This window comes from Vicia villosa, linkage group LG3 (genome assembly GCF_029867415.1).
Source record: "Vicia villosa cultivar HV-30 ecotype Madison, WI linkage group LG3, Vvil1.0, whole genome shotgun sequence".
In the NCBI taxonomy this organism is placed as follows: domain Eukaryota; kingdom Viridiplantae; phylum Streptophyta; class Magnoliopsida; order Fabales; family Fabaceae; genus Vicia; species Vicia villosa.
Genome location: NC_081182.1, coordinates 126,580,818 through 126,594,718, shown reverse-complemented (window position 1 = coordinate 126,594,718; position 13,901 = coordinate 126,580,818). Strand labels below are relative to the sequence as shown.

Below are 13,901 nucleotides of genomic sequence, written 5' to 3'. Positions count from 1 at the left end.
ATTTCCTTGTAAACTTATCACCTTCGGACCAAAGGAAAGACCTACAAATAGACTCAGCATCATGAATGATTTTCTTTGGTAAAGGCACACTTTGCATCCAATAGTTTGTGATTGCAAATAGCACACTCTTAACTAATTGGAGTCTTCCTGCAAAACTTAACAAGTGATTGGTCCAATGCCTAACTTTCCCTATCATTCTCTCCACCAAAGCCAAGCAATTTACAATAGATAATTTTTTACTAGAGAGGGGAATACCAAGGTACCTGAAACGGAAGATTATCTTCCTTGAAATCTGTGACCTGCGAAATCAGAGCTTTAGTCGGGGTGTCCACATTCCCATAAAAAATCTTGCACTTCTGCATATTTGCTGCTAGCCCTGTTGACTTTGCAAACCTATTAAAAGCTTCCATTAGTAACTTAACAGAATTTAGGTCAGCTCTGGCAAATAAAAGCAAATCATCTGCAAAACTCAGATTAATTATATCCATCTTCTTACACTTTGAATAGTACTTAAAATCTGGATTATTCTTGAGTTTCTGCAGAACCCTGTGGAGATATTCCATAACCAATACAAACAACATGGGAGAGAGAGGGTCTCCTTGCCTGAAACCACTCTTTGCCACTAGGAAATCTGTCATATCATCATTAATTTTGTATCTATATGAGACAGTGTTTATACTCATCATAACCCATCTAATAAACTTAGGAGGAAAACTCATTTCCCTAAGAATATTCTCTAGAGCATTCCAGTCAACGGAGTCAAAAGCTTTCTGAAGGTCCATTTGTATCATACATCTTGGTGGGCCATTCTTTCTACCATAACATTTGATTAATTCATAAGCCAAGAGGATGTTGTCTTGTATATGTCTGCCTGGAACAAAAGTTGATTGGCTCTGGTGTACAATGGTGCCAATCACTTTACCCAATCTAGTTTCCATAACTTTAGAGACAAGCTTGTACAGTATAGAGCAACAGGAGATTGGTCTGTATTCTTGAATTCTAGTGGCATCACTTCTCTTAGGTATGATAGCAACTATAGTGGTGTTTACAGCTTTGTACATTTTCTCTTTCTCAAAGAATACTCTCACAGCCTTGCACATGTCTGTCTTGGTTATCTCCCATGTTGTTTTATAAAACTTAGCACTGTACCCATCTCCACCTGGGCAGTTTGATCCTTTATAATCTTGAGGCCTTTAAGGATCTCCTCATCAGAAACAAGAGCAGTAAGGTATTCCATTTGGTCCCTATTGAGATGAGGCCCATTTCTCATAACTTCTATGTCAATACCAGTCAAATTCCTAGCAGGGGTACCTACAAGATCACCATAAAATTGAGTAACTTCTTGCATAATATCCTTCTGCTCAGTTATATACGTCCCATCTTGTGTCTGCAAAATATTAATTCTAGTTTGCAAAGTAAGCATGAAAAAATCTATTGTTACCATCTCCCACTCTAATGCAATCAATTTTGGCTCTTTGGGCAAGCATCTGTTCCTCAGTATTGTTCAACTGTAACACCTTTTTGCAATATTTCACCTTTTCAGCCTTTAAGGGATTAAGTCTATCACTTTGAAGATCTGACTGGGCCAACAGCAAGTCACCTCTTGCTCTCTCCAGCTGCTCCTGGATCCCTTTGAAAGGCTTACACATTTTCCTAATTACAGGTTGTAATCTTTGAAGCTTCTTCCACACAGTATACATGGCTCCCCCCTTAATAGGAATATCCCAATTGGTCTTAACAGAATCCAGGAATCCCTCAGTTTGTGTTACCACATTAGGAAATTTAAAAGGTATTCTCTTAGGCATCATATGGGAGGCTTCCTTAAGACATAGCAAGGAGTGATCTGAAATGCCAGGTTCCATAACATACAGAGTAGTATCCACATTTTGCTGCTGCCAAGTGATGTTCCCTAAGACCCTGTCTATTCTAGAGTATATCATTCCATTAGGTTGCTTATTATTCCAAGTGAAATGATCACCTATGTTCTCCTTCTCATAAAGCTCCAAATTATCCATCATTGCTTCCAAGTTCTCATATTCTGATACAGTGACGTCTTTGCCCCCACTATATCCCTTGATCTTAAAACAATGTTATAGTCTCCCATCAGCATCCATGGTTCATCAGTGGGAGGCTGAATGGCCAGAATATCTTTCCAAAGATTTTTCCTTTCATTAAGAGTGTTCCAAGCATAAATTTCAGTGCATGAAAATTTGAGAGATCCTGTTGTATTATAGACCCCAATATGAAGTATTTGATCAGTACTATGTTTCCTCCTCACCTGGATTTTGGTCTCATCAAATAGAATCCAAATCCTGCCATTAGCATGGTTTATGTAGTTGTCAATATATTTCCACTGGGTGCCTAGTTTATTTCTTAATTTCTCAACCTTATTCATTTTGACTCTAGTTTCCAGTAAAATAACCATGTCAGGGTGTAGACTTTTGAGACGGGAACTAACCTCTCTACATTTCCCTAAGTTATTTATTCCCCGCACATTCCATGATATAATCATATTGGAGGATCTATGTTCACTCCTAATTCATTCCAAAACCGGAGTGATTCAAATTCATTAGTAGTAAAGATATCCCCATTATTGACAATTAAGTTACCTTGTGTGTTCTTTCCTTTTCTTCCATTGCCTGTAACTTCAACCCATAGGTCTGATGTCCCTGGTTCATCATTCTTCTTTGCTTCCTCTGGTGTCCCTTGTTCAATACTCTTCGTAACTGTCACTGTGTCTGCAATTTTCAGGGGATCTTTCTTAGGCTGCCATTGTTTCTTAGGCTTTCCCTCATCACAATTATGTCCCACCTTCATGCACCACTCACAATACTTGGGTTTCCATTCGTATTCAATTGGTTGGGCAATTTTCCTCCCCCACCGTCTCTAATGGTTATGCTCTCCTTCTGCTTTGTCGTGATGTCAATCTCTATTAGTATCATGGCATACGACACCCTTAGCTTGCTTGCCGTGCATTCATCCGTGCATATAGGCATCCCTAAAACACTCCCTATCTTACCCAGACTCTTTGCCCCCCACAGGTGAAGAGGTAGGTTTGGGAGTTTCACCCAAATTGGAAGTGTTCTTAGCATGTCTCTTTTAAAATCAAATTCAGAATGCCATTCTCTTAGAACCATAGGAACCCCATGATTTGAGTATGGTCCTTTCATCTGCACCTGATCCCTATCATGTATGGAGTGGAACTTGAGAAGAAAATAACCTTCCTCATGGTAGAACATGCTTGGGAGTTGAACAAAATCCCAGAATTTGCTCATGTAGTTCTTTACTGCATTCATACTTAGCTTTTTACCCAGCGCATACATGATCAAAGCTGAATCCCAGAATATAATTTTAGATACTATGTCCGCTTCCTCAATCTCTACTTCCATTTCTCCCTCCACGATTGTAGGGGGAATGAATTCAATCGAAAGCCCATTTGTGGGTAGTTGATTTCCACTGATTACGTCCACCCACAACTTTTTCCCCCCTGCATCCTCTTGCTTTTTCTCTACAGTAGGGTTAAGCACCAGGTTATTAGAGATTATTTCCTCCTCCGAAACTTCTTCAGAGGCCTCTTCCACTACAGTTCTCCTAGTACCCGGTGAAGTTGTACATGTATCCGTTTGTTTCCCTGAGTTCGAGGGGGAAACTGGAGAAGACGAAACCTTCTTCCTTAGCCTTCCTCTTCCCCGAGTCATGTCCAAAGAAATGAAAAAATCTACGCTTAATATGACGTTTTCCCCGGTTAATCCCTAAACCTTAAGGCTAGGACTTTAAACCTGACCGGAAAATCCACCACACCAGTGTAGATAGTAGAATAGAACCCTAGAATGCACGTCGGAAATCGCCTACTAGTGCCGGAAATCGCTTCTCATGTAAAAACAACTATTAAAAAATGCCTTTCTCATGCATTTTTATGACAATTAAATAACACACCATTTTATAAAAAATGAAAACATGATTTTAAATCTACTTTTAATATAATAAAGTAGAATACATATGAAATCCTATAATTATCCCTCTAATCACCATTTTGAGGGTGATAAACGGGGACATGGATGTAATTGCACCTCCCTTAATATTTTAATTAATAAATAAATTTTTTAATCATTTTGTAACCTTTCATTATCCCTTTTTTCTTTTACCATCATTTTTAACGTTAAAAACTTTATTTGGAATTGTGCAATCTTTCTTGGAATACAGCAAAACCACCTCCACGCTTCTCCTCTTTGTAATCATTTTTTTTGCTTTCAAAACTTTCAATCTTCTCTCTTCCTCACTGCATCATTGCCATTGGTTTGTCTTCTACTATTTCTTATTTCTCTCAATTCTCTCCCAAACCCTAATTCCTCCATTTTCATTTTTTCTCCTCTGTCTTCATCAGAAATCGACATCAAAGGTTGGGTTCTAAATCCCTTTTTCATTTTCGTTTTATTCATGTATTCTTTTTTTGCTCCTTCATCTTCAATTTTTGTTCCTCCTTAACAACGAACTCTTCTTATTCTTCTTCAATCTATTCATGTATTTGGTTAATCGTTCCTCTAATCGTTGATTTATTTGTTCCTTTCATATACTTGAGTCTCATTTGGTTATTTCATCAAACCCTCGACCATGGTTCGTTAATCTTTAAAAATCTTATCTTTTTTGTTCGTCACTTTCGCTTTTGTTAATTTCATCTCATATTTGTTTCATTTTTGTCCTATTTTTTTTTCAGTTGGAGGATGATTTGGCTGAAAGATGAAATGACGCCGACGATTAGCGTCGACTTTTCACCTTTAATTTGTTAGTTTTTTTTTTGGTGAATGATATTTTTAATCTGTAAAATCCTATTTTTTTCGTCACTTTCGTTTCTGTTAATTTCATCTCATATCTGTTTCATTTTTGTCCTATTTTTTTTTTGCAGTTGGAGGATTTGGCTGAAAGATGAAACGACTGTGTCGATGAGCGTTGTTGACCTTTCACCTTTAATTTGTTAGTTTTTTTTTTGTGAATGATATTTTTAATTGTTACTGAATATGAATAATAAGTCCATTGATTCCAAATTTTCACCAACAATGAATGATAACAGTGTTGTGAAGAATAAAAAGAAGAAGGAAGACAGTCACCCTTTAAGCTCAACCTTTAAGTAGATGAAAGACAGTCACCAACAATCTCACATGTTCAAAAAAGTAGATGAATCTTTAAGCTCAACCTTTAAGCTCCAATTGTCTTCGATTTGATCTGTTGCAGTTGTTGATTATAAAATCAGACTTATGGTGCAAATCAGAGATGGAAGACAGTCACCCTTCTTTGGGAAAGGAAACAACTTTCTTTTTGTGATTTGGACTGATGTATGCCTTTTCATTCATTTCCATTCATCTTCTCTTTCAATGCTCTTATTTTCTATTTTTCATGTTTTGTATAGATACACTATCTGTTTGATAAAATGTTGTAGAAGATTCTCACCAACATTATCATACTTTATGAGGTTTGTCTTATGATTCTTCATAGAAGGTAAGTTTGTGATTTATAAAGAAGTCTTAAAAGGGCCAAATTTCAATTTAACATAAGTAGTTACTTCTTAACATGTAATGTAATTATGATCCAGAATTTTAATTTGTTTGGATTATCTTTGGTCTGGTGTGCAAATGTGCAGAATTGCAGAATTGCTGGAGTACAGCACAATTTTATGATCATTAAACCTTTGTTGTTAATTGTTTTCGTTTGGTTGTGAGAAGAACAAATAGTTGTTGTTAACGATACATACATGTTGAGATGTTGAGATGAAGGGTGAGAAACTAACTGAAGCAAAAGAAGAATGAACCTCTTTGAGAAAGAGAAAGGAAGCATGAAGAAGGAGAGAAGGAAGGAGTGAAACAGTTGTTGTAAGTGGAGAGAGTTAATTTGACCTAATCTTTCTCATTAATTACAGTTCATTGAGAATAATAGAAATTAATTTTTAGGGAATAATAGAAATTAATGTTAAAGAGAAACAAGAAAGGAGTGAAACGACTTCTTATATGTAAAGAAGAATAATTGAGTTTAAAAAATTTGTATGTATAACCATATCATATTTGAAATCATATATTTTTTTATTAATGTCTCTGTTAATGTTTTTGTAACACTAATAAATAATTTGACTACAATTATTTGAAACTTTAATATATTCATGTTTTTTTACCACTAATAAATTCATACAAATTATTCACTTCATACTAATTAATGGTAGTATTTTTCTTAGAAATTCATTCTTTTTATTTTGAAATAAAAGATATTTTGTAATTTTTTAGATTTTTAGAAAAGATTAATAAAAATATGGAAGAAACTAAAATAAAGCTTATGATTTATTTAAATAAAAAAGATAAATATCTCACAATTATTTTATTCTCTAACTATATTTAATCAGATGGTATTTGTGAAAAAAATAATCTACAACTTTTTTAAATTTCAAGATTTTTGAGCGGTTCTTTTTGCATACAACTTCTTTCAGTTAACAAATAAAAAAAATATTTATATGACTAATAAATTAGTAATTCTTATTGTTTTAGTATATAATTAATAAATTATTAAATTTGTATTAAATATTAAATTTGTATTAAATAGAATGATATTTCTTGAGACTGATTTATCCACAAGTTCTCAAAAGGTTTTATTTTTTCTCTTAAGAAATAATAAAAAATATTGATATGATTAATAAATTAGTAATTTATTATCCAATATGCCAATGGGTTTTAGGTTACGCAAATTTGGTGATTATTATCATGTCGGTAAAATTTGGATAATTTCTCCTAAGAAACAGCAAACAATTAATTTAATATATTTTATTATCATTCAATTTTAAATGCTAATGTAATTTCACAAAGAGAGGGTCAGCTCAAAAAAAAAAAGAAATTACAAAGCTTTATTATTATTTTTATTATTTATAATAAAATGTTAATATTTATTCTAAAGAATGAGATAATATAATTTTAATACATGTAATATAACTTTGTATTTTTTATAATAAAATGTTAATATTTTTTTCTAAAGAAATTCCAAAAAAATTTGTTTTTGATTAATACCGTAAAAAGAATTTATTTACTTTCTATTAAATATAATAGATCTTTTTGTGTCATATCTTTTTGATTCCATTTATGACTATATATTTTTATTAAATACGGAGTACTAATTATAAAATCATATTAGTATTATTGTCAAAGTTAATATAATATTATACCCTTAATTATAATGGCCTTGGTATAATTCCCTTAATTGTAATTTTTTACTAAATTTCTAATTAATTTTCAAAATAATAAATATTATACCCTATATAAGGTAAAATTTCCATATATCAAGGTAAAAGAGGGGCTAATATTATATTCCAATTAATGTATTTGATAAATGTAATTAATACAGGTATTCAAAATGTAAACAAAATTTTTTAATACATATATTCCAATATATTTGATTATTGCAACAATGACTCTCCGTATTCAAAATCCAAAATAATTAAACTATAATTTACAGATTTTATTATGATTATGGCCCATTGATTTTCTCAAAATTTAGTTCCTATCTTTACAAAATCATTAGTTCCAATATTCATTTATCATTATCATTTTGGCTTAGGAGACGTAAAGTCCCCTAATTTTTCATTAGTTTCTTTGAGGCTTGAAGCTTTAATTTTTTTATACATGTATTCCAATTTAAAATAATAAAAAGGAAAATCTTTTTTATTTTTTAATACATGTATTCCATTAATATATTTCATTATTACACTTCATAGTCAAAATCCACAATAATTCATCCTTATATTAATTGCCGTTACCTTAACATAATGTAATTAATCAAAAATTTATTTCGTTGTTTGTTTCAACCTTAACCAGCCAAAAAATATTCTTTTTACGGAGACTACAATAATACCTTCTCATTACATTTATGATTTCAATTTTTGTACTAATTTTAGTATTAAAATTTTAATTATTATTATTAATATTTATTTTTATTATGTTCCAATTAATGTGATTAAACAGTTATTTTTTGTCTTTTATTATTATTTTGTTATGATAAATGTGTGTTAATAATAAATATCTCAATTAGGTTAGTAAAATAATTATTTTAATTGTTTGTGTGTCATAACAGCCGTAAAAAAATCATTTATATTCTATTAAGTAGAATGAAATTTTTTTGTGTCGTATCTTTTTTTATTTCATTAATCAATATATTATTTCCATTCAATTTACTTTATTATATATTAATTAGAGGTTTATTTTATACATTTTCTACAAAAATATTTATGGTAATAGTTCGAAAAAAAACTATGATTTTTTTTATGATCCAAATATTTTTATTAAGATAAATGAAAGATATTTATATGACAATCGTCATTTAAGATATTTATATGACAATCATCATTTAAGTTTTTTTTCTTCTTTTAATTCGTACATAATTTTTGACGGGCCGACAAAGTATTTACTTAAATTGATTAGATATTAGAGATCATATGTTTAATGACTTCTAAATTACTATATAACACAATCTCTTCATTTTCAAAAAAAAAAAATAATAAAAATAGAAACACACAATTCAATATCTCTCTTCTCTTTAAGTTCATGAAATTAAAAGATTTGAATGTAACATTTTTTTTAATAGGACATGAAGAATATTTTTATAAGTATTTAATAGTTATAAATTATTAGGAAATTAAATTACAATTAGGGACATAAAAGTTTAAAATTGGGATTAGATTTTTCACACGTAAAAATGAAAGGATAAGATTTCAGTTTAAAATTGATATTAAAATTTTCTCACGTAAAAATTAATTAATTTACTTACCAAATTCGATTTTATTTTATTTTTTATAATTTACTTATCACATTCAATTTTTCAAAAAAAAATTCTTTTAGTTTTTCAACCATTGATATTTATACAACTTAACTCTGTTTAAATTTATTTTATATTAGATGATAAAATCATATAATATCAACAGAATTCATAAATTTACCATACACAAGAATTTAAAAATTATAGCCATACTCGACGGGCCAAACTTATTTTTCTGACGGGCCGACAAAATATTTACTTAAATTGAACAAATATTAGAGATCATATGTTTAATAACTTCTGAATTACTATAGCATATAACTTCTAAATTACTACACAAATTTAACAAACATAATATTATTTAATTTATTAAATCTAATCAAATTATTAAACCAATATGTTTTTTTTGGTATATAATATATTTTATTTTATAATATTTGTTAATAAAAATTTCAGGCATACCCGGCGGGACAAACATGTTTTTCTACCATATATTTGGTTTAATAGCAATTAACAAATCTATATTTATCCTGGCAACTACTATAACTTAATAAATTAAATTAATATTTGTATGACAAACAACATTGAAATTTCTTTCTATTAATTCATATAAATTAATATATATTTTTTAATCCTAACTATATAATATTTATTTAATATTTATCGACTTTACGTGACCCGTGCGAATGCACGGGTCCTTTACTAGTATTTCTTAAAAGAACCATGGTTATAATCTTAATTTAAAAATTAACGAAACATTTATAATACATGTTTTAAATTAAAATTTTACAAATTTCATAGGCAAATATTAAAAATATGTATTTTAAGAAATCTTAATAAAAATCCCGTGATTTTTTTGTGTGACTTCCTTACTCATCAAGTCAACTTCTTTGGATTTGGATTTCCTGTCAAAGATAATGCAAACCTTTACGAATATATATAATGTGGGCTTATGTGACAGATTTGATATTAAAGTGTCCATATCAGTTTATTATAGTGGATAATCACCGATGATCATGTACATATCTTTTTGTGGGTTTTTATCCAACTCAATATGAATATTTTCGAGGGTATCTAATTCTAAAGGGTATGACTTATGAGCCAAATGCCATCCCTATATTCAAATCTCTAAATCATGGTGTATTTTTAATTTTTTTTTAAATTTACCTATAAAATTTAAAATAAAAATATTTAAATCTTTAGATGACATTAATTGGTATACATTGACAGTATTTTTTTTTTATACACAATCAATACATCACAACCACGTCCGCTTATATATTTTAAAAGTGATTAAATAAAATATCAAATAAATATAAAAATTTTACTTTTATAATAATTAACTGTTGTAAAGCTGCTTTACTGCCACTCAGTGTATATCAATTATATTATTTTTAAAATCACAACCTGCTATTTATGTCTTATAAAACAAAGGTATTAATATAACAGAGTTACATTTTAGTTATTTTATAACTTGAGTTATTAAATTATTTATTTTTATTTTAATATTTGTAAAGAAGTAAAGACCATGCCACTATTTTTCTACTGGTATATTTTAGCTGATAAATAGGTAGGGATCTCATCACTTTAATTGGAGCAAACAAAAAGGAAAACTTTGACTTGGAGAGATTCTCGCTAATAAATATTAATTGTTTTTGAATTGGAGCAAACAAAAAGGAAAACTTTGAGTTTGAGAGATTCTCGGTACTAAATGTTGAAAGATTTTTGAGGAATCATCGTAAAACCAAACCCTAACCGAGATATTTTTCGCTGAATCATCATAAAATAAAACCCTAATCGTTTTTGCGCAGCCAACAAATTGGGAGGCAATGAAAACACGGAGAAGAAATTATAACGCAGATGAAATTAGCGACAAACTCAGTGATTTACCTGATTTTGTTTTGATTCACATATTGTCTATTTTGAACACCAAACAGTCTGTTCAAACTTGCATCCTCTCCAAAAGATGGAGGAATCTCTGGAAGTATATTCCTGTTATTTCTCTAAATTCTTTTTACTTCAAGAATATCAAAAAAGATTTCACCAAATTTGTATATCGATTTTTGTCTCTAAGAGATGACAAATCCACACTGCACGCCCTCAAATTCCTCCGCGAGGGTCATGTCGAGCATCGCCTGCTCAAAAGAGTTATAAAATATGCATTTTCACACAATGTCAAGCTACTGGATATTCACATGGCTTGTAATTTAAACCCCTTTCCACTTTCTTACTTTTCATCTCTTACTTTAACGTCTCTTAACCTTATTTCAGAGAGACAAATTGGTAGTCCATTTACGGTATTTCCAAATTCTCTTAACTTTCCGCTATTAACCCATTTGTCTATAAAGAACTTTGGCTTTCACAGCAGTGGTGATGGTGAGGATTGCTATGTCGACCCCTTTTCCACTTTTAAGAGTTTGAATACTTTGTTCTTACAAAGTTGTAATATTCCTGATGAACAAACACTCTCCATAACAAGCGACACACTTGTTAGCTTAACAATAATAATGTTATATATAAGTTATAGCACAATCGAGTTAACTACTCCAAATCTTTGTAGCTTTGATTTTATTGGTAATCCTAGTCAGAAATTAACTGGAGGCAATATTCGTCTCTCTTCTATCAAACATGTAAACATAAAGGTTTCAAGTATGGATGGATGGTCAAAGTTCGAACGTTATCCATTGGTTCTACTTGATTGGCTGGTTGAGCTTGCTCTTACCGAATCACTCACGGTCAATTCAACTACTCTTAAGGTACTTTTACGGTTTTTTTTATCACCACTGTTTTAGTCTCTAACCCCCTCTAGATAGTAGTTGTGGGGATGGGTTACTTTAAGGATTCTTTGGTTTACCAAAAAAATTTGCAAACTCTTAATTATTTGTTTTCATTGCTCCTAATTCACTTTCATTGCTTAGGTTCTCTGCTTAACTCCTAATTTATGGAAGGTTGATTTCCCATACTTATGTAATTTGAAATCATTGAAAATAGACATAGTCCAATGTTCATCGATACCTAAAGAAGCAATAGACTTTTTACTTCAAAACGCACCGTCAGCCAAAAAAGTCATAATAAAATCCCCCAAAAAATCCTTCAATGATTACAGGTAAATGAAATACTTTTTATCCTTACATCTGTTTGAAAATGTTATGTTGATGAGTTAAGGATTAGTTTTACTATTTTCTTACTTTTTTGTATTTTTTTATATCAATATACGCTTTGATTGTTTGGCTAATTTGTAACCTATATTTCACAGAAGAGGCAGGTTTGGTAGAGGATTCTACTACGTAGGAGATTCTTTGGTACATTAGTTTTCTCAAGAGATCGGAATAAAGTATAAATGAATGAAGAAATAGTACTACAATTCTGCTCAGAGAGATTTCTCTCTAGTTAGATAACATGTTTAAGATTATTTATTTTTACAACTTTCTAAATTATTGTTCCTATTTAGTTTTTTTTAAGAGGATTTATAGAATTCAACATTTTTGTGTCATGGGTTGATCCTTCTATTTTGAATTTGGAGACTATGTGACCATATATATGGATTACAAGGTCTCCTAAATCCAACTATTTGTCTAGAAAAATGTTGGTCATATTATATGTTGATACCAATTAAAAGATTATCTTAATTTTTACTTTTCTTGATATCATTGTTAACTAAAATAGATTTTACTTTTTGTTCACACACCTATGACTCGTAATAATGGTAACAGGAGACCATATTTGTAGGTGTGTCTATAAAAGCATGGCGATAACCATTTTCATTTATAAGAGCTATTGTTTAAGAAGTCCATTGGTTACCTTCTTTAATAGTTTGGTTTTTTTAGAAGCAAATTGATTCAAGAGAGGTATTAGTGAGCAAAACCAACCACGAGTCATAAACAAAGATCCAACAAACTACATCAATCTATTCACGGATTTATTTTAAGCTTAAAGTTCGACTCATTATAAATTTATGAACAAATTGATTCGACTCGTAACATTCAACTCACTTACTCCACAAACTTAAAAACTTTTTTTTTTACATATTTGACAATTTAAATTAATATTATTTAAAAAAGAAAATATTAAAATAAAATAAAAATTATAAGATTAGAATTTAACTTTGTCTCAAAAATCTACTAATTCAAAAACTACAAAATTTGTATGATATTAATTTTATTTGTATAATTATTTTTAGAAATATTTTTCTCATTTGAGAATTAAATAATCAATTAAAACGGTTAGATTAAAAAAAATATAGGGTTAAGATTTGTAGTAAATCTTTAAACATATCCTTAAAGACAATTATTTCTAGTTTGATAACAGAAATTCAAAATGAATTAGCTATTCATAAACCAATTTCCATATCTCAAGCAATTGGGCTTGCAAATCTTATAGAATCCAAATTAAGAGATGCAAAACCTAAGTTTTAAAAACTTTTTTCACCTTACCACACCAGGCCTAACACACCAAGCCCAAATACAGCTATTTCCAGACCTGTAACCAAACCATTAACCTCAGCCCAACCACCCAAACTACCTATCTGACACCTATCCAATATTAAATTACAAAAGCGTCGTGCCCAAGGGCTATGTTTTAATTGTAACGAAAAATTTATACCTTTTCAAAAATGTACTCCTAGAAAATTTCTTTTATTGCTTGATGACGAGGAGGTTAACAGACCAGGACCAGCAGAAAGTTGTGACGAAACTATCCTAAACCTTGAACAGGATTATACATATTTCCAACATTCTCCCCAAGCTGCCAATGACCTATTTTCTCCTATGACATTAAAATTTAAAGTATCCATCAATGTTCTTTCAGTCACGGTTCTAATTGATACGGGCATTACCCATAATATACTACAGTCGCGTATAACCCACCACCTAAAACCCCCAACCCAACCAATCCTCATTTTTTGTCATGGTTGACAATGGTTCTAAATTATCCTTTTTCGACATCTGCCCGATGGTACCTATCAAGCTACATAACAAATCCCTTTTCATTTGCTGCCAATTGAAGGCGCAAATGTTGTTCTTGGCATGGAATGGTTACAAACTCTAGGTCCTCTAATGGCATATTTTTCAATTCCTAAGATTTCGTTCATTTATAACGATAATGATGTCACTATTACTAGT

General features: G+C 30.4%; 1 protein-coding gene across 1 annotated transcript; it reads left to right on the top strand.

Moving 5' to 3' along the window:
* The first annotated feature begins 10,610 nt into the window (after nucleotides 1-10,610).
* LOC131658929 (putative F-box/FBD/LRR-repeat protein At1g78760) lies at nucleotides 10,611-12,092 on the top strand. Its single transcript, XM_058928177.1, has 4 exons — nucleotides 10,611-11,209; nucleotides 11,303-11,537; nucleotides 11,700-11,887; nucleotides 12,038-12,092. Exons 1-4 carry the CDS (start codon nucleotides 10,611-10,613, stop codon nucleotides 12,090-12,092), a joined length of 1,077 nt encoding a protein of 358 aa, XP_058784160.1.
* The last annotated feature ends 1,809 nt before the right edge of the window (nucleotides 12,093-13,901 follow it).

What these genes read in the sequence shown, in the direction of transcription:
- LOC131658929 (XM_058928177.1), top strand. Translation starts at nt 10,611, where the DNA reads ATGAAAACACGGAGAAGAAATTATAACGCAGATGAAATTAGCGACAAA. An exon ending in TTTAAGAGTTTGAATACTTT is followed by an intron (nt 11,210 to 11,302) that starts GTTCTTACAAAG and finishes GTTATATATAAG; the next exon opens with TTATAGCACAATCGAGTTAA. An exon ending in AAATCCTTCAATGATTACAG is followed by an intron (nt 11,888 to 12,037) that starts GTAAATGAAATA and finishes TATATTTCACAG; the next exon opens with AAGAGGCAGGTTTGGTAGAG.